The sequence below is a fragment of the Macaca mulatta genome, chromosome 1 (assembly GCF_049350105.2).
Source record: "Macaca mulatta isolate MMU2019108-1 chromosome 1, T2T-MMU8v2.0, whole genome shotgun sequence".
In the NCBI taxonomy this organism is placed as follows: Eukaryota; Metazoa; Chordata; class Mammalia; order Primates; family Cercopithecidae; genus Macaca; species Macaca mulatta.
In genome coordinates, this window is record NC_133406.1 from 235,996,693 (window position 1) to 236,016,663 (window position 19,971).

Below are 19,971 nucleotides of genomic sequence, written 5' to 3' on the forward strand. Positions count from 1 at the left end.
GAATCGATGGTGAGAAACTTCCTCCCCATGCCCTACTGCCTTAGGGACCCCAAGACTAACATCGCTTGAGTCACTGGATGTTCCGGGGACCATTGTGCACACTGCTATCTTAGTCAGCTGTGGCCTATGTATTTAACTCCCTGCAACCAAAGTGAAATAAGACGGAAGATGGGATGTTCAAGTGCTTCTGCCCCAGGCAGGCTGTTCCAAGAGGAGCTGCTTTCTGTTTCAGGCAGAGAGCAGGGTGGGGCTACTCCTCTGACAAAGGGCAACTGCTCCCATGTTCCCATGGGCCTTTCGGAATAAAGGGAGGTTGTGCAAAGAGTTAAGTTTCCTAGCTAGGGATGGCTTGGTCACATGGAGGCCTGTATAAACTCTGGGGATTGCCTACTTTGTGCTCACTAGCTGAGACCTTTCTAGAATGATCTGAGATCAGAAGAAGCTCATTCTTTCTGTTCCACCGAGGGCTGCGGGGAGGTTTAAAAGACAGCGGATCTCAGCCTAGACCTGTTTTTAGTCACTCCTTACATCCAAATACAAGCTGTAAACTCAGACACACAAAACCACACAGAGCCATGCTTCACGCTCTTTGGAAGGAAGGGATGGTAGCATGTTTCAAAACCCCAAACAATCATTTAAGACCTCCCTGGGACCCCCGGATAAGGCTGAGTGTAACTAACAGAGAGATTTGGGCTCACAGTGAGCAAAGAGGGAGTTTATCTTCCTAGCAGGCGGCACATCAATGTACAATAAGTGGGGAAGAATAATCAAAGATCCTCAGATGATGAGTTTGGCTCATTTATGTGGGCTGTGCTATTTACACTGGAAAACAAACAAACAATCAAAAAACAGTATGGCAGAGCAAATTGACAAACTGCACCAAAGTAACCACTCAAAAATTACATGAATCACGGCATGTTTTGGAATAGCTACTTACTTAAAAGCAGATGCTGTTTAAGAAGGATGCCACTAAGTACGCTCAGTGCTGGGGGAGCTTCTGGAGAGGCAGCTGTCTTTTGGCACCAAGAGGAATGGCACCCCCATGGTGCCCGTGCCCCCTGGGCCAAGTCACTGACGTTGAACCCCCTTTTCCTCCTTGAGACCTGGTTGACCTGAAACCTGGTTGGCCTGGCAACCTGACAGGTGGGACCAACATGGGGAGGGGATGGGGCAGAGCCAGTGCCCAGGGATGGGGCAAGCTCATCTCCAGGACAGCAGCCCTCATCCTGCCCCTGCCCCTCTGCTTCCACTCTTGCTGGAATGGCTGAGGAATTTGGTGAAGAACCAGGCACCATAACAACTGTGATGTCTTATCTTCAGCTCTGCACTGAGTTTTTATCCAAGAGCTAAGACCAAGGCCTTCTTGCTCCATCCAACACCAGACCAACCCTCAAGCAGCAAGTGATAATTTCCCAGTAGGTGATGGGTGGCAGGAGGAGATGCAGACAACCTCTTCCTCTCTCTCTTCCACCTCAATCCCTGCCACTCTCTCCCCCTTCCCCTCTCTCCTTCTCTGCACCCTGGCCCCATCACTCTGCTCTGTTCTCTTCCTGCCGCTTCTCTCTCTGGAAATTATTTTGGTTTTCTTTCACATTAACCATCTACCTCCTTCTACTATAGAATATAAGACCCACAAGGGCATAACTGTGCTCATCTTGCCTCCGACTGTATGGCCAGTGTGGTAGAAGTGGAACAAGTATTTGTCGAAGAAGAGGATGAATGACTGATCAGCTCATTACGGTGATTCAGAATGGGTTGTTTCTCTCCAGTGGCACATGTGAGTAGTGTCTTAAAGAACTCACGTGCTGAAACAAGAATGGTCCAAGAAATCAGGCATCTTGGTATCTTTTCCCACTGTGACTTGGGAAATGGCTTTGTGGAAGGGGGCAGGGGTAGGGGAGAGACAGTCGAGTGGAGCATCACATCTCACGTACGCCCTGATGAAAGAGATCACCTTGATGAAAGAGGGTGATGGTGTCAACAGGTGGTCAAAAGAAGGTGTGTCCTGGTGCCATCTTGAAATAAGTATGGGAAGACCAAGCCTGACCATGAAAAGGCTGAGTGAGAGTCCCACTGAGTGAGAGTCCCAGCCTCACTCCTGGTTCCTGGTCTTGTCTTTCAAGATACAGGGTCGGTCCAGCTTCCTGAGCTACAGACAATCCTAGACCACCTGGGCAAAGAAGCAAAAGGGTAAAATACCTCTCCATGGGCAACAGGGTCAAAACAGAGACCATCCAAGGTGACAGGGTCGATCCTTTGGTGTGTTCACCTTTTAACACAGTCTACACCTTAGGCATCGCACACAAAATGCTGACGACCAACCCCTGAAAGCATGGCTTTTCTTGATGCTAAAATATGGCTGTGAAAGAGTCATGTATTTTCGAAAGAAAGGATTGATTTAAGATGGTAAGATCACATTCGTAGTAATGGGTTTCCTGGTGTCCCGATTCAAAGACTGGGTGGGGTTTGCTGATGAGTCCAGGTTTCCAATTTCACAATGTTCCAGGAAGGACTGGAGTGAATTTCTGGAAGCTGAGTGTAATAAGAGAAGTCCACTCAAATTCAAGATTGGGAAGAACTAGAAGTACTTTGGAGAAGACAAGTTCCCCTAAGTGGCCTCTCCCTTCTGTGTGCAAGGAGGGCAGTACATAGGAACAACAGCAGCCACCTCCACACACCCCAGGGTGTCACTATGCTTCCACGTTGCGTGAGAAGGCTTGGCTTTGTCTCGGTCATGGTTGGAATCTGAGCCCAATGGACAACGGTGAGGAAGCTCCCCGACCATGCCTGGAGAACCCCACCTTTCTCACACCAAACTCGGAAACAAGAGCAATGACACGCATATTCCAATGAGAAAAAAGCGACACCAAGCACGGGAAGATTGGCCGCGACTTCGTCTGGAAATGGACTGGACTGCACAACAAAGAGTGCATTCCCAGCTGTTTCTAAAGCTTTAAGGGCAAATGCAGGTGCCAGGAGGCTGCCAGGGGGTTTGCGATTGTGGGATCTCCAAGGAATAAGATGGAAGTGGACAAAAACTGGGGAACCCTAACAAACCACGTCACCCTTCCTTGGAGTTCTTTTCTTGAGGAATGAAAGCTCAAGCAAAGGTAAGGACCAGGCCTCGGGTGGGGGAAGGGAGGTGTCTACTGTTAGACTCTGAATTCCAGGGGCCAAGCAGGGGAAAGAGGACAACAACTAGCTTGAGACACTACCCCAAGGTGCAGAAGGACTGATCAGGCCAACGCAGCAGCCACCGACACACAAAGTGCATGGGCATTACATATACCTAAGGCCCGAAGCAGGACAATTCCGTGCCCTGGTGCAGACTTCACCGTGGGTGGGGCTGCGTCTCCAAGGCCCAGGCACTTTCACTCACTATCTCCTCTTACCTAGACGATGATCCCTGTTGAGGGGTCTGGGAGAGCAGGTAACCATTTAAAAAAGTAAAATAATATGTCTTTCCATACACTGCCTCAATCATCCAGAAATAGCGGCCTTCACCTGTGTGGATTTACCTTGACGGATGTCATGTCGGTACAGAAGCAGACTTTCAGGTGTGGAATGGGCACGCATTGGCTTGTCTGGTGGTTGTGCCTCTGTGGGTCTCACAGCCCTACCTTGAACCTGTGGCTCTGACGGGGGACAAGAGGGTTGTTGCTTTATGCTTCCTTCCAAGGCTCTATGTCTCATGGACCCAGGAAAGAGTTCAGGGCATCCAGGGTGCCACCCATGGTCGGAGAAGGGGGCTGAGCAGCTGGGAGATGACAGAGCAGATACCAGGAGTCCCTCGGGAATCCTGGGTTCTCATGGTCAGTGAACCAACGGGGCCCCCCTGCTGTCACCTCCTCCTCGGTTGGGCTCACTCTGGAGCTCAGAACATCAGAGACCAAAGCAGCAACCCCACTGCCTGCTGGACGCTGCCAGCCCTCACCACACACTCGCACCACGCTGTGCTCACCTGGAGTCAGGAGGCCCACCTCAGCGGAAGGGAGTGATTGAAGGAGAATGGGATGGACGAGGCCGGATGGCGCACGGAGAGAGCTGCAGGCTGGAGCGCCGTGCAGGTGAGTGCCAGGAACCTGGAGATGGCCAAATGCCAGTGGCGGATGTTTGCATTGTCTCTGGATGTGCCAAAGCTTGGGGGTGGAAAACGACAGAACAAAAACTAAAGAACAACTTTTCCTAACTTGTGAGCAATACCATGGATACAGATCTCAACACTGCTGTGTCACAGAAACAGCCCTTTCCCCTCCAGAGGCATGACTCTAGGTTCACGTGTTTCAGGAGATACAAAAGTGAACTTTTGAAGCATATCTCAAGGTGTTTCAGAGGGAGACTGAACCCGAGGGAAGAATCAGGTCATCAGCCTGGCCAGTGAGGGCAGTAAGGTCAGCTGTCTGCCTCATCTTTAACCTTTTCGCCTGGCCTGCGACACTTCACTGAATCGCCTCATGCACTCTACTGCTGAAATTAAAGTTCCACCTGGGCCATGTGTGAGAAATAGAGTCTTTGGAGACAGGGACCCACACCACATTAGGCATCTCCCATAGACAGGAAACATCCTCCAAGGAGGCACAGCGTGGGCCACGAGATGCATCCCTAGATCCCGACAGCACTCCCTGTTGACAGCAAGTCTGGGCCACCAGTGAGCCCGTCTCAGGTGAGGCTTGTGAGGAAGGCCCAGCGGCATGGCAGTATTTTTCATAAAGTGTGTGTGGTTGGGATTCTCTGTACTGAGGCTCGGGTCTGGGGCCCGTTTCCACTGGGTAGTTCTACAGTAGGATTCTCGATGACAAAACAGAAGCATCCATCGGCCAGTGGAAGCTGACAGGAGAATGGCATCTCTGCCGAGGCTTCCCCCAAGATTCCAAGACACCGTTGGGGCCCTAGAAAAAGCGGGCAACACCTGCCCACCTGCGCAAGGGAAGGCAACGCAGCACAGGCCGGGCTGTGGGGCCGCCTGCGTGGTTCGCACACAGAATGACGATTTTTCGTTTTCAAACCAACTGGGGCCCTTCACGTATGTCTAAGTTCTGCCCTGACATTACACACACACATCGTAAGGATATATTCCTTTAATATTTGGAACTGGAAAACTTCTTAATCCAGTCTATGCTTGTATGACACACACGTCCAAGAATCCACCACCCACCCAACCCAGGGCTCAGGCCCATTTGTAAGCAACCAGCTACATAAATGTGAGTGTGGCTGTTAGGCAGCATCTTCCAACATTTAAATGAAAAAAAAAACACATATGTATGCATGTGTGTGTGTATATATATATACACACACAAAAACATATATATATACACACACATATATAAAACCACGGCTTTCTTAGTTCTGGCCCAAGATAGTAAGTCACACATTTGATGCCACTCACCAAACATCTAGCAAATGCAGGCTGTCATTTAAGGGCCTCCTTGTCTGGGTCGAGGCTGTCCCCTGGGGTAAACGGTGATGGAATACCAGGTCACCAGAAAGAACATGCTCACCTGTGGAACTGCATTTCCAATAGATGCGTCTATATGCATGTATGTGTATTGTGTGTGTATGCGCACGTGTGTGTAATATGTGTGTGACGTGAGTTGCCAAAGTAGAAAACACTGGTTTATTCTGTTCATACTAAGCATGTTAAATAAATCAGATTTTGTAACCTATAACACAATTCTTTTTTTAAAAAGGAACAGTTAAGATCTTCAAAAATTGCTACAGTACAAAAAAAGTGTGTGCGTGTGTGTGTTTGTATTTATATATTTATATATGTATATTAACCAGAAATAGCGACTCTATCGGAAGAGATTCCCACCCCTGTTTTCTGTAAGATTTCTCCGCGTGATTCGCTGGGCCCCGGCTCTGCGGCCGAGCCTTTCGGGTCAGTACATGGCACATAATGGTATTATTGGCACAGGTTCAGAATCGTAGGACGAATCCTAGGTTTCGGATGCCTCCTCCCGTCCCTTTCGTTGGGTATCCTCGTCTCTCTACCTCCGGTTTCTTTCTTTCGTTTCTTCTTTCTGTTCTCCAAAGAAAACTCGGGGAGAAGGCAGAGTCACCCATAGGCGTGAGCATTTTTACAAAAATAGATTTTGGCCTAGAGCGTCCTGCTCTGTGAGTTTCCCACCGGCAAACAGAAGTGGTAGGTGCGGGGACCCTCCCCCTTAGATAGCTTAGTTTTAGGTTTTGTCTTTTTTGTTTTGTTTTGTTTGTTTTGTTTTTACAGGTTCACCAACGGAATCCTGTGTGGAAAGAAAACAAGAAGAGATTAAATGGCAGCAGGCCGAGGGCGCGACAAGTCCATGGGGCTCTCGGGCGACCAGGACCCCCCGACACAGGACCCCTGCGTGCAGAGCCCGGTCGCTCCCTTTATCGGTTCACTGACATGGAGGGGTCCTTGGAACGTGGACAAGACCTCACTAGAACTGGTCAGCAGGAACTGGAAGAAACACTGGGAATCCCAGGGGTGTGAAGTGGGGGCCTGAATCTTGTGTGAATTCCGGTCATCTACAGAGCTCTGAGCTTGCTACCAGGGGCTGGGACCACCTCGTCCACTAACTCATGGTGGGGGCGCCGGGGCATCTGGTCCCAGGCGTGCACGTCAGAGGGCCTGAGTGTGGCAGCCCTGCTCACTCCCTGTCCAGCCTCCTCCTGTGGGGGGTGGCATGGGGCCTGTTCCACTCCTTTGCTGCAGGAGGAAAGGGAGTCTGTGTCCGTCCACTGCTCAGCTGCAGGCTCCCCGAGGCCAGGACTCAGGAGAGAGAAATGGACTGCATCAGGAAATCCTCCTCCCGTATCTCCCCAGAGGTGATCTTGCTGAAGAGAGACAAGGCGAGTCCCACCTGGGCGCAGGTCGGGTGATCTGACTGCGATTGCCACCTTCAGCAGGCAGGCTGAGAAGGGCGGCTGCCACCCAGCCAGCCCGAGCCTCAGAAAACGGAAAATGCAGTCTCCCGGGCTGAGTGAGAACCCCCAGTAGGTCAGCATCCCTCAGGGAGTCACCCCGGGCACGGCCACGTGAGCTGGAACACATCACGGTCCCCCCCAGGGGACCTTCTGCCCAAAGCTGCGTCTCCGTCACAGGGATGGGGTGCTGTCTGGGTCCCTCTGCGGTCACTCAGAGCTCCTCTCAACTACAGGCAATTAGGACCCTCAATAATAGAAAAAGGCTACCGCATCCTCATCTGTGCGGATGACACGTATCAGAAAGTGGTAGTATGGGGCGGGTGTACCCGCTGATCCCAAAGTGAAGTCGGAAAAGCACTCAGTGGGAGCCCTAGAAGTTTTCCAGCAGCTGCAGGCACAGCATGCGGCCAGACCGGCTCCATCATCACCATCGTGGGAGCTCTGCAGAAATACAGATTCTCAGGCCCACCTCTGCAGACCTGGAATCAGGTTCTCAGGGTGGTGCCTGTGAACATGGGTTTTCAGAGTTCCCCAGGTGAGTTCAGTGACTGCCAGTCCTGGGTCCATTCCCTGGTCCTTCCCAAAGACAAGAGTGTGGCTTTCTCTCCCCTGAATCAACTGAGCCCACCGCAGTGATTCTGGTTGGGACTGGGGAGGAAGAGCTCCAGGTGGGACAGGCCTGCCCTCTGCAGGACACATCCTAGGAGTGGACAGGGAGGTTGGCAGGCCCCAGGAGAGCTCCTCCTGCTCAGCACTGTGTCCCTGATCATCAGCACGGTGTCCCTGTCATCTCCAGGAGCCTCAGTGTGCCAGAGTCTACTCATTTGAAGGTGAAGGTGAAGATGAGAGGCTGGGTCTTTCCCTGGACCCCTCTGCGTCTGGATAAGAGGTTGGGCCCTGGGCGTCACCTTCCCGCTTGCTGCCTCCAAATGACACCCGTGTGGACAACTCCATGAGGCTACAGTAGAGTGTCTGCTCAGCTACTGTGGGAGGACCAGCTGCTGTGGGCACAGGGGTCACTGCATGTAAAGAAAGGAGACGTCCTGGCCAACATGGTGAAGCTCCATCTCTAGTGAAAATACAAAAATTAGACAGGCATGGGGGCGCGCACCTGTTATCCCAGCTACCTGGAAGGCTGAGGCATGAGAATCACTTGAACCTGGGAGGCAGAGGTTGCAATGAGCTGAGATGGCGCCACTACACTCCAGCCTGGGCAACAGAGTGAGGCTGTGTCACACACACACACACACACACACACACACACGGGGGGGCGGGGGACGTGCCTTTGGGTCAGTGCCAGATCACTCTTGGTAGCCTTACTCCAGCTGTGCCCCACCCCCGCCCACCTCTTCCACATTCCCTGGATCTGGGGAAGAGGGGCTTGAAAAATGAAGTAATTATTACAATACAGAGAGAAATATCCCTCTTATACCTTGGTAATTTTTTTGAAAGTTAAAAAATGTGGAGACAAATGCTGTATGATTCTACTTATAGAAAGTACCAGAGCCACCAAATTCACAGAGACAAAGAGTAGAATAGGGGGCCAGGGGATGGGGGGAGACGGGGAGTGAGTATGAGTGGGTGCAGAGTTTTAATACAGGGTGATGAGAGAGGTGAAGGGCTGGCTTGTGAAGATGCCTGCACAGCATGGTAAAGTCACTCATGCCATTGAACTAGACACGCATAAAGGGTTAAAATGATATATATATATATATATATATATATATATATTTTTTTTTTTTTTTTTGAGACAGATTCTTGCTCTGTCACCCAGGCTGGAGTGCAGTGGCACGATCTCAGCTCACTGCAACCTCTGCCTCCCGGGTTCAAGCCATTCTCCTGCCTCAGCCTCCTGAATAGCTGGGATTATAGGCACTCACCACATGCCTGGCTAATTTTTATATTTTTAGTAGAGACGGGGTTTCACCATATTGGTCAGACTGGTCTCAAACTTCTGACTTCAGGTGGTCCACCTGCCTCAGCCTTCCAAAGTGCTGGGATTACAGGTGTTAGCCACCACGCCTGGCCTAAAATGATAAATTTTATGTTACATATATTTACTACAATTACAAGTTTTCTTAAAAGGGAGATAAAAATCCTGGGGCTTGGAGACCCTACATTGGGTCCTGGTGTCCCAGGACAGTCACTGGTTGTGAGCTGCTGTCCCTGTGTTCCCTGATCATTGATGATTCACAAGGCCAACCTTTCTCTCTGGAATGTGTTCAGGGTTGGACCATAAGTCATATGGCTGCCACCTTAATAAGAATGATTTCCTAAATGAACCTTGGCCCTGGTTGCTTTCCAGTCCTTGATCCTGACCTTAAACAGGAGAATAAAGCCTGGAGGAGCAGCTTCCAATCCTTACGTCTGTCTGGCCAGGCTCTGGAGGTGCTCCCAGGTAGACTTCATCCTCCCACTTTCCCACGTGAAAGTCTCCCGTGTGAATGCGGACGTGGAGGTTGCAGTGAGCCGAGATTGAGTGGCTGCACTCCAGCCTGGGCAACAGAGTGAAACTCTGTCTCAAAAAAAAGAAAAAAAAAAAAAGCCTCCTGTACTTCCCATGCTGGCTAATCAGATCCTTCTGCCCTGGGTCCTGGCCACCTTTCCACCTCGCTCTTCCTCTTCTTCTTCCTCTCAACGTTCCAGGTTCCTTGATTTCACGTTGCAAATCTCAAGCCTCCAATCCTTCAGGGTTTGGCTGGAAAGATCACCTCCCTGGGAAGGCCTTCTTGGATGCCTCCATTCCTTCCTACACACATCCCCTATTTTCCTTCTGTCTCCTGGAGCACTTGCTTGGTGACATCTCAGGCATGGGACCATCTGCATCCAGCTTATTTGGACAGATGTGCAAGGCATCCCCTGCTGGCACGACAGCACCCTGAGAACAGGGGTCTCCTGCCTGTTCACCACTGGTTCATGCAGGTTCCAGCTCTGTGCCTGGCCTGGAGCAGGGAATCAACACTGGATGAGGCTCAGAGACGCGGCAGGGGTGTGAAACAGTTTTGTCCTCAGTCCCTGAGACCCATCCTTAATGGCAGGAAACCACCTCCGGGGACTGACTACAGGTAGATGCTGATGCCAGAAGCCACAGACACGACGTGGAAGATCAGTGAGTGGGTGGCAGCCTGTGCCCCGAGCGCCAGACATCCCCGGCTATGCAGGGAAGGGAGCCTCTTCCAAGACTACAGGCATCTCTCTCTGCTCTGTGTCTCAGGACGGAAAAGAGAAAGAGAGGTAGAGAGGGGGAGAGACAGAGAGAGAGATGGTGCCAATCCTGCACCTTGAATGACCATTTCCAGAGCCACGCTGGCTTTGCAGAGGGTGGAGAGGTTTCCTGCAAGACCAAGGTGTGGTCACAGCCTCTGGCCCAGGAGGAGGGTCTCACGTTGTCCATGTTCTGCCAAAACTCTGCTGCTCAAACTTCAGCTTCCTGGGTTTTTCTGTGCCACACTAGCACGTGAGCCTCTCATCTTGGCACTAAGCCCAGAGAAGGACTGAGGATCCCGGGCCAGCTGGGAAAGACAGATAAGGTGGGGCCTGGACCCCATGGCTGGAAAATAACGTGGCTGAAGGTGAACATCCACCCGAGGTTCCCTGGCCAAAAAGGGAAGCTGTGTGTATCTTGCAAAGCCATCTTCCAGATCGGGATCTGGGATAAATTCTGCCCTCTGCTGCCTGGAAGGAGATCCTCGGCTGGCCTGGCCCCGCTGGGCTGTACGCTTCACAGTGGGTCACTGGGTGTAATGACCAATGTCTGCTTTTGCGGGAAAAAAAAAAAAAAAGCAAACAGGCTACTGCCAGGTATCCCCGGGGCACAGCAGAATTTCTTGACAATCTGAAGTGGCCACTTTCTCCCAAAGTTTTCGTGGTACCGTTCTCAGCTCAGCAAGCACAGCTTCCAGAAACGTATGGATGTTGCTTTGAAAAATAGGCTCCTTTGAATAACAAAAGTTTGATATTCTATTAATGTACATTTTGGAAGAACAAAGTGGGAAGGCACAGGTGCACTTCTCATTTTTTATTAGTTATGTCTTCAATGTGTTTTTGAAAATAATAATAATGCATGATTTATTTCTCACTTGCTTTGGATTCAACAGCTTTTATGACTTTGCAGGCTCCGTTCAGAATGAAGCGGCCTTGGCAAAGGGAAAGAGATCAACGTTAACGAGGTTTGCTGAAATTTACCTGCTGCATGAAAGATGACCGTGAATTAGTCCGAGAGCCAATGCAGACCTGCTCTCGAGGTCCCCTTCCTTGGAGCATAAAGGCCAGCTTCACTTTGTCCAGAGCAATCTGGCCCCACCACGAAGGTGGTCTGAGGCAAGAATGTGTTGGAAGCTATCAAATCTAGGGTCCACATCTGCCCAAGAGCCACTGGCATTCCGGACAACCACTTACAGGAAAATGAACTTGGCTGCCTTTGGGTCCCAAACATGCACATGGATTAGACTTAGAAGACAATGGTGTGGTAACAAACGACTGCATCATCATTAAAAATGCATTTGGAGAGGCTTCCCAGCCATACGAGAGAGAAGTAGCTCCACTGGCTCTTAAGCCTTAATTAAATGTTTTAGTATTAATTGCTATTTATTTAGGCACAATAAGTACCCCAGCAAATCTGAGAGATGTTTCTGGCTATTCTGCACCCGATGCTCATGTCCAGGCATTAATTGCAAGATTCAGGGGATACTTAGAATCCCAATGCTTTCATCCTAGTCAGTGATAAACGGTCTGTCCCGCAAGCGGCAACGGAATCTTATAAGCATTTATCAAGGACTAACGAGGCTGTGTGCGTAGCCCTCCTGGTCCGCAGCTACTGAGGAAGCCACCAGGAGTGGGCTGTGGCTTCGTGTCGGCCGATTCCGAGGCTGAGTGCAGCTGCCTTCAGTAAGTCTCACAGGGTCTTCTGAACTCTGCGGACGACCTACCTGACCTGAGAGCCACAGGGAGGGGTCAGCTCTTTAGACGCAGAGATGTTTCCTTGTGTAAATGCTGGCGGTCCCGAAACAGCTCCTCAGGCACAGCTGGGAAGCGGGGTCCACCTGGGGCCCATCTGGGAGCACCCGTATCTCTTGCCTTTGCCTGGGGCTGCAGCACAGGGATAGCCCCCACCAACAGTGTTTCTGGGGGGTCTTCAGTGCCCCATGCTGCTGGAAGGGGAGGACCAGGCTGATGAGACACGAAGGTTTTCTGGGACAGATGAGTAAATAAAACACCTTTTTTCTGCCCTATTTTATCTTTTTTTTTTTTTGAAAAGTCAGCGCTGCAGCTTCCTGTTCTAATGGAAAAGAAGGATCCCTGGGCTCAGGCCTTTGGAGTGGGCGGGGAAGTCCCGGAGCCAGACAGCATCGGGTGATCCAGCCCCACCACTTACAACCTGACTGACCTCGGCCAAGTCATTTAACCGCCCACTGCCTCAGTTTCCCCACTTGTAAAAGGAATTGCTGGGAGGACTGGGTAAGTAAAATGTGTTCCACGAACTGTTGTGCAAACATTAGAAAGCTGTCCCCTCTCCCCTAGGGAGCTGACCTCGGCCAAGTCATTTAACTGCCCCCGCCTCAGTTTCCCCACTTGTAAACGAGATTGCTGGGAGGACTGAGCAAGTAAAAAGTGTTCCACGAGCTGCCGTGCAAGTATCTATATTAGGGAGCTGTCCGCTCGAGTTGACCTCTCCAGTTCTGTGGGCCTGTGGCTCTTGGAAAAAGGGACTGAGGGTCTTTGACCCTAAGGCCCTGCATCTCCCAGGTCAATGAATTACACATTAACAAATTTTAAAAATCATAACAGAGATGCTGGCAACCACCAGGACCCAGTCCCTACAGAGGCCTTACCAGGCGGGTCGAGGACTACACGGCTAGCAAGCCGGCTTGCTGTGGCTAGCTTGGTTGGCACTCCAAAGGGGGTTCCCTTCATGAGGGGAGCTGCGGTGAGGCAGACAAAGGCACTGGCCTCTGACGGATGCTCTAGGCTGCACATCCCCCCATTGAATGGTGGGGACAACCTGCCTCTTACCTGCCGCAGCAGAGGCCCTTGCAGGGCAGCTCGGTTCCCATTCTAATCTAATTACGTTTCTTTGCCAGTTGGCAGATCATGTTGGCTTCAGGATAAGGAGTGAGGGCCGGAGATTTGATTTGGAGCAAACACGCGGTCCATTAGTGCCAGGATGAGGAACTGACCGATTCACTCCCCTCTCTGACGATAGCCGGTTCCCCGGCCACAGCTAGGTGCAGCCGGCTGAGTCCTCCAGACCTTCCCTGTCCCCGGGCCCCTGAGGACGTTGTCCATTCAGTCCTCCATATCAGAAGGTGGGCAAAAAGTAAGAAAAAGCTATTTTCAAATATTGGTATTTCATCCTAGAAACAGGATGGGATCATGGAAGGGATCAGAGGTCACCTTTGGAAGGAAGCAAGATGAGGATGCAGAGAAAGCCCAGCATCGAAAAGAACCATGAAACCCACACGAAAACCTCAGGTCGCACCCATGGGCTGTGCTTATAGAACGCATGGGATGTGGGGCCATGAGAGCGAAATGCTCTCTCCCCTCAGCAGCCCGAGTGCTCCGAAGACTCAGCACAGAAGGAGGCAATTTAACGTTAGCATTAAAGTTAATATCACTGAAAGCAAACCAAATGTTCCCATCCAGCAGAGCGTGGAAAATTCATCCTGTTTTGGTGCCGGTTCCTGGCTTCAAATTAGTAGATGTCTCAACTCTTCCCTTTCTCTCTTTATCATTTTCTTTCTTATCTTTTATTTTTATATTTCAAAATTGTATTTTAATTCTGCCTTGCGCCCTCCCCCGATGTAAAGACATGTGATGGGAGCGCGATTCCTGCCTCCCTAGCCGCTGCCCTAATCTCTTCCTGTTGCGGGAAAAGAGAGCTGTAATTGTCGCTTGTTTCGGGGAATGACTTTCCCTGCCATGTAGGCCACGCGCGTCGTGGCCTTCCTGAGGGAAGGAGTGGCACTGGTAAGAATAGTGAGGACGTGGAATCAGGGTGTGTGAGCGTCTGTTACTCTCCTCCCCCGGGATGGGGAAGGCACTTCTACCAAATCCAACATCAAGATCAAAAGGCCAGGTCCCTGGCTCATGTTCAGAGAAGCGATGCCATTGGAAATCCACCCACGATGTCTAAAATGGTTCCCAATTATCCCAAAGAGCGCAGGGGAGGGCAGTGGGGAGGGGAGGAAAGGGAATGAAAACAGGAAATGTCCAAAGAGAGGTACCTACCATGAAATAGACACATGGCGTCTGCCCTGCCCCCAGGAGGTAAAAAAGACTTCGGCCAGTCAGCAGGAGATTTCAAACCATTTCTCAGACACGAAGGCCACAGGAATAAGATGCCGATCAGAAGAGGAGGGTCTGCGGTGAACAGAAAAATGGGCTTTGGTACTTGACACATGACAGGCAAGCCGGGGCAGGCCTGCGGTGGAGACTGACTGGCTTCTTGAGAAAGGAAGCACTAATGTGGACTCCTGGCCTTGCCAGGAAGGGACCCCCCCCATTCCCTGTGGCTGGGAGAAGTCCTCACACACGAATGCTCTCTACCCTGGAAGGCTTTGGAGGACACAGACCGAGGGATCTGGGCACACGAGCACTTTGCTGTGCAGGCTGTGCCGTCTCCAGATTTTCGTTTTTGAATTTGCAGGATTAGCCCAGAGCCTGGAGTCTCTGCCTCTGATGGCAGATTTGACCCACTTTATTGCACATGACAGAAAGGATGGAACCTGGCTCCCAAAATGTCTCCCCCATATTTTGTCACCTTTGAGACTAAGCTATTATTTCCCAAGGCCCGTGAAACTCAACAGAGCATGACCTTGGGCCAAAAGGCAAGAACTCGTTCCATCTGATGCTTCCGTGCCAGGGCCTGAGAGCACCAGCTATGCCAACTCCGCTCTTGGACATCCCCCCACCCCACCTCCCTGCACAACACAAGCACAGAAGGTGGGAAAAGTGAAGCACCAGAGGCCAGCCCACGGCCCTCTGCCCTCTACCCACACAGCCCAAGCAGTCGCTGGCCCAGATTCATATCCAAGCCAACATCCACATATTCAGTGAAATGGTTTGGAAATCTGTTAGCCAGTTATTTGTGAACTCAGCCTTCTGGAAGGCTGGAATGGCACCCATGAGCTCCCCAAATGTCTGAGTGTAAAACCACTGAGGTTTAGAACAACAGTTCTGAGGTTCTGAGTGCCACCGTCCTCCCCTGCAAGGAAAGGGAACGTCTAAGACAGAGAATATCACAGATGGCAGAATGCAACGTGGACATGCAAGAAGAGGCGTGGCCAGAAGGTATTTCAGGAACATCTGCTCATTCTAGCCAACAGGACAAAGACACATTAACCATGGATGTGACAGCCCCAGCAGCCCTCGCTCTCCAAGGCCCCTGAACAAATCAGCAAATAGAACGAAAGGGAGCATGCAGCCAGCCCCTTCTAAAACAACTCGAGTCCAGTCAACTCGCCCTGGGCTCCAGGGGAGCCCTTTCCGGGGGCCTGGGGCAGTGTTACCCTAGGTGCTAATTCTGTTGCTCATGGTGGACCCTTCGAGGCAGCCTCCCAGCCTCCTCCTTTCTTCAAGTTGTTGGAGATTGTTTTATTTTAATTTACAAAACGATGCATAAATGTATGCTCACTTAAAGGAAAGCTTATTGATATTTTAATTTAATTCTGGACAAACCTTTGAAAGCTGACTCAAGGGTTTCTTAAACATTCTCACAGGTGGTTGTGGGGTATATTTTCTTTGAGGGATTACACATGAATAATAAAAAAGGAGAAGCATTTAGTAACACACGTCCGGTCCGGGCGTCTGGTCGGTATCTGATAGTTTTGCTAAATTTGCCGCTGACGTTTTATTGACAGGGCTCAGAGACACTGACTCTGGTAGGAGGCTGTTGTCATCTGTTGATATTTAGGAGGCCGATCACCACCACGGGACTGGCCTTTGAGCTCTGGGGCATGAAGGATGACAGCTCAGAGCCAGGGCTGGGAGACTATGCATTTCCCACCACTGCCCACGGCCAGGGGTCTAGAAGGAAATTCCAGCCACTGTGTTCTCTGGGAGCAGCTGAACGCCTGTTTGCTGTCAACCCTGCCTCTCTCGTTTTGCCACATTAGCGGTCCGCCTTGGCTCGGGCCCTCAAAGCCACCTCAGGGAAGACCTAAACCGACCAACAGCTCTCAGCTCAGCCACCGTGGCCCCCGGGGGTCGGGACCACCAAGAGCTTCACGGCTGCAGGGTCTAGCAGAGCCCAAGCTTACCGGTTTCCATTAAAGGTGGATTTGTACTCCCCCGTCGTCGAGTGCAGCGTCTCGTCGGTGTACACGGGCACAGACGCCCTGACGCACTCGTGTGAACACTGCAGGGTCTCGTTATAGGCCGTGAATATGTCCAGGCTGCTGGGCACCCGGGCCGAGGTGAAGTCCGTCAGGTTCTGGCAGCTCTCTTCCTGCTGGTTGGTCTTCCGCTGGTGGCTGTTCCGACGAGTGTTCCCGCTTTGGGCACAGCTGGAAGAGAAAGAGGTTGGGGTGGGGGACGGGCAGAGGCCAGAAACCCACAAGCACAACTGCAGACTTCCATTGTGGGTCTTTTGCTTGCAGGCATGAGCTACGCATCATTTCATATTAAACGGTAATTCCCAGCCTCTTCAGAAAGATCAACCACAATCAAGCAATCAACTCTTTTTTTAAAAAAAAATGAAATTTGAATTTTAAATATGGCTATTACAGCAGGGAGGATGAGGGGTAAGTGGTGAGCCATGTGATCGCAGAGCTAGGGACCTGCTTAACTAAAGAGCATCAGCCAGACCATGGTGCTGACTCAGTGTCCCCATGAACGCCTCAACGGGATTAAAGCCGTGGTGGGTCCTTCCTGCCAGAGGGGCCTAGAGCGTGTGGGAACCTTTGGGCACAGGTTGGGGTGGTCCATTCCTTCATCTCAGAATGGACAGTGGACTCGTCTTTGGGGAAAGCTGGTGCATGAGAAAGCCCCTGTCCTCAACCCCACCCAGGGGCACGTACACAAGCTGGAAATGACGAGCTGGCTTGTCCTTCATCCCTGATCGAGTCTGCGGAGGGAAGTGTCCTGCACGCCCTGCCTGCTATGGTCTAGTTCCTGTGACCCACAGGGGCTTCCAGAGGCCACTTAGAGTGACCATGGGACTTCCACCCCTGACTCTCCAGGGATTTGAGAAAGCAAGAATCGGGGCCGCTGGATCCGCTTCTATGATGAGAGCACAGGACGGACAAGGGGGCTGGCTGGGAGGCCCCTCCCCTGCTGGATGGGGAGCCCACATTGGGGGCCATTTCCCCTGCCCACCCCTTCCCCTTCATGCTCAGGGCCTGTGCACAGGGAGGGGCTACGCGAAGGCAAGGGGCAGGGGGGATGGGCCTGTCTCCTAAGTCTTGGTTATTTCCTGCGTTGGTTTTCCCAATGAAAGGAATCCCGATTCAAGGAGTAGAAGCCCCCCGCCCCATAAACCAAGGTCATAAGGTGAATGCCAAACCCAGGGGCAGCCCCCCGAGAAAAGTCTTCCTCAGAGGGAGGTCAGGTTCACTGAACTTGCTCATCCAGCCTCCCAGGCTGTTCTCCCAAAGGGCTCTTTGAAGGTCTGCTATAAGCTCGAGTGTGGGAAAAGCAAGATGAAGGCTTGTCATCAACCTGTCACAGAATAGGCTACAAAGTCCCCTGTCTCTGGGGAGATGAAGCCCTTCACTGAGATGGCCAGTGGGATTTGTCCTTCCATACGCCCACACAGTCCAGGGGTCCAAAGCCCCTCCTCTGGCCAGCCCCTGCCTAAGAAGCCCCGCTATGAACTCCGTGTTGTTCTCTCATCGCCTGTCTCCAGAAAATGCCCGGGGTCCCAGTTTGCTACCTATCAGGAGGTGGCTTTGAGCCCTCGCTAGCCGAGTGGGAGGTCTGTTGTGGTCTGTGCTACCTCCCACCCTCCCGTGGCCTGCCAAGGGGTCCCACCTCCTCTGATCCCAGAGCCTGGCTTTTACTCTCTCACTTTCTTGTGTTCCCCTGTGATTCTGAGGCTCTGATGCAGTTTCCACCATCAGCTCTGTCTGATTCATATGGCTGTATGCAGGCAGCAAGGGGGCCATTTGGGTCTGTTCTTCTATGAGGGAGTTTTAAGCCTGGATGCCGAAAGGAGACACAGTTGCTGGAGGAGTGGCTGCAGGCAGGTGAGGTCCCCAAGGCGCTTTTGAGCAGCAGGGTCTCCCAGCAGTCCCCTGATTTCTCAGGGGCTTATCAGGTGTGTACACCCAGCAAGGCCAGCCTCAAAGTAGGCCAATTTCCAGGAGGAAATAGGCAAAGGCAGGCTGCCTGGAGCAAAGCGGTAACCTAGTTCAGCACACAGAGTGGCTTTGAGAGGAACGAAGAATACAAACAGGGCTGGTTCAGCAACCGGCCGCCAAGCCTGAGCGAGGGATGTGGGATCCCACTGGGTGCTGGTAGAAGGGCCCCATCCCTACCTTTCCAGGGAAGGCACAGAGGAGACAAGAAATAGGGACTGTGTGCTGGGTGGACAACATCCCAACGGACACTGGCATCGAGAAAAAGAATCTGGAACCCGGGACCACACACACCCTGAGAAGCTCTGTCATGAAGGCTGGGCTCGCTGGCCTTCTGCAGGGAAACCAGGATAGGGGCCGGGCCAAAGGGCAGCGCTGGACGGCGAGCAGCCTATGGCAGCTCAACTGCCCGGGCAGAAGCCAGTAGAACAGGTTGGCTTTGAAAAGCGGGGGCCTCTCTGTGTTCACCACCCGGGGACCCCTGCAGTCCCCCATTTCTGGGCCAGAAGGGCCCAAGGAGCCTTACCAATTTTTTAAGACAAGAGTTGTGATGAGAGCAGCTATGACCATGATGAGGGAGACGGTGATGGTGATGATCTGATGGACAGCCAGACCTGGAAAGAAGGAAAGAGGGAAGAGGGCACCCGTGAAACCAGGTTCAGGAGGCGAGGGAGGGCCGGGAAAGGTGAAGGCACATCCCCCCAACCCAGCTGGGGATGCCAGGTCCCATCCACAGCGGGGAACTCGCGGCAGCATGACAGGTGCTCAGTTCTCTCCTCCTGGACTGCAGGCCCTGGGCATGAGGCTGCTCTCACCTGGGGTCCAGGAAGGGGGAGCTCCAGCTCTGGGCTCTCTCCTTCCACCACCCTCTCAGTCTCCAAGCCGTGACTTGGATCATGGGCAGCTGTGTTCTTTCCTGCACCTGCCAAACCCTTCACCTACCTCATCTACCCGGCGGCAGGTCAGTTCTGGGTGAGATATTCCCCGTGACCCCTTTCTCCCCTCACGCCCTGGGCCAGTTCTGCTCTTCTATTCTGGAACTGTGAGCCCCAGGGCTGCTGGCCTATGAGTGGGAGCAGGGTTTGCCTGACCCAGGGGGAGCCAGGATGGGCCAGCACATATTGGGGAGGTAAAAAGAAGAGCACATGGGGTGACACCCTCACAGACATGGGTCACTGGGTGGCATCTTCCTCTTCCAGAGTCCTCGCTAAGAAGTTCACTGCTTCATGAGGTTCCAGGAATGAAAGTATCAGGCCAAGGGTGGATGCTTCCCACAGCCCCAAAGGAGAATCTATGGTCTAGCCTTGTTGCCCTGGCCCCAATCCCTGAATGGGGAGGTGGGAGGCACTGGAATCGGCAGGACAGGGACCAGCCACTTCAGAAGTGGGGCAGGTAGAGCTCTGGCCAAGAGCTGTTTACTGACACCCATAGGCACGATGGCAGAAAGCAGGGATTCTCTCCCGTCCCCCACCTCTGTCCCAAAACCTTCTGCAACATTTGCCACTAACCACAGACCCAGGACTGGGGAGACAGGAAGGCAGGTCTGCAACAGCTCCAGCCTCTGGTCCCTACCCCAGACCACCTTCTTCTCTGACTGCACATCTGTCACATACTTCCTGGGACATATAGGATGCTGGGGACATTACTAGCCAGCCAGGGCTACCCCGAAGGTCCACTTCAGCACCTGAGAAGCTGGAAGATCAAGGCAGTGAGGGAGTCTGCCAAGCCCCCAGGTGGCAGCACCTCCTCCAACTCATCTCCCCGTGTCCTT

At 52.2% G+C, this 19,971-nt stretch overlaps 1 protein-coding gene across 1 annotated transcript in view; it reads right to left on the minus strand.

The window, feature by feature from the left end:
- Positions 1 to 5,063: 5,063 nt before the first annotated feature.
- AJAP1 (adherens junctions associated protein 1) overlaps positions 5,064 to 19,971 on the minus strand; it is a 130,026-nt gene continuing 115,118 nt past the window's right edge. Inside the window, exons 3-6 of the mRNA XM_015139524.3 lie at positions 18,727 to 18,814; positions 16,164 to 16,409; positions 14,134 to 14,265; positions 5,064 to 6,242 (exon numbers count right to left, since the gene is read on the minus strand). Of these exons, the coding sequence (XP_014995010.1) occupies positions 14,193 to 14,265; positions 16,164 to 16,409; positions 18,727 to 18,814 (407 nt within the window). The 3' untranslated portion in view covers positions 5,064 to 6,242; positions 14,134 to 14,192. The remainder of the gene's footprint in view (positions 6,243 to 14,133; positions 14,266 to 16,163; positions 16,410 to 18,726; positions 18,815 to 19,971) is intronic.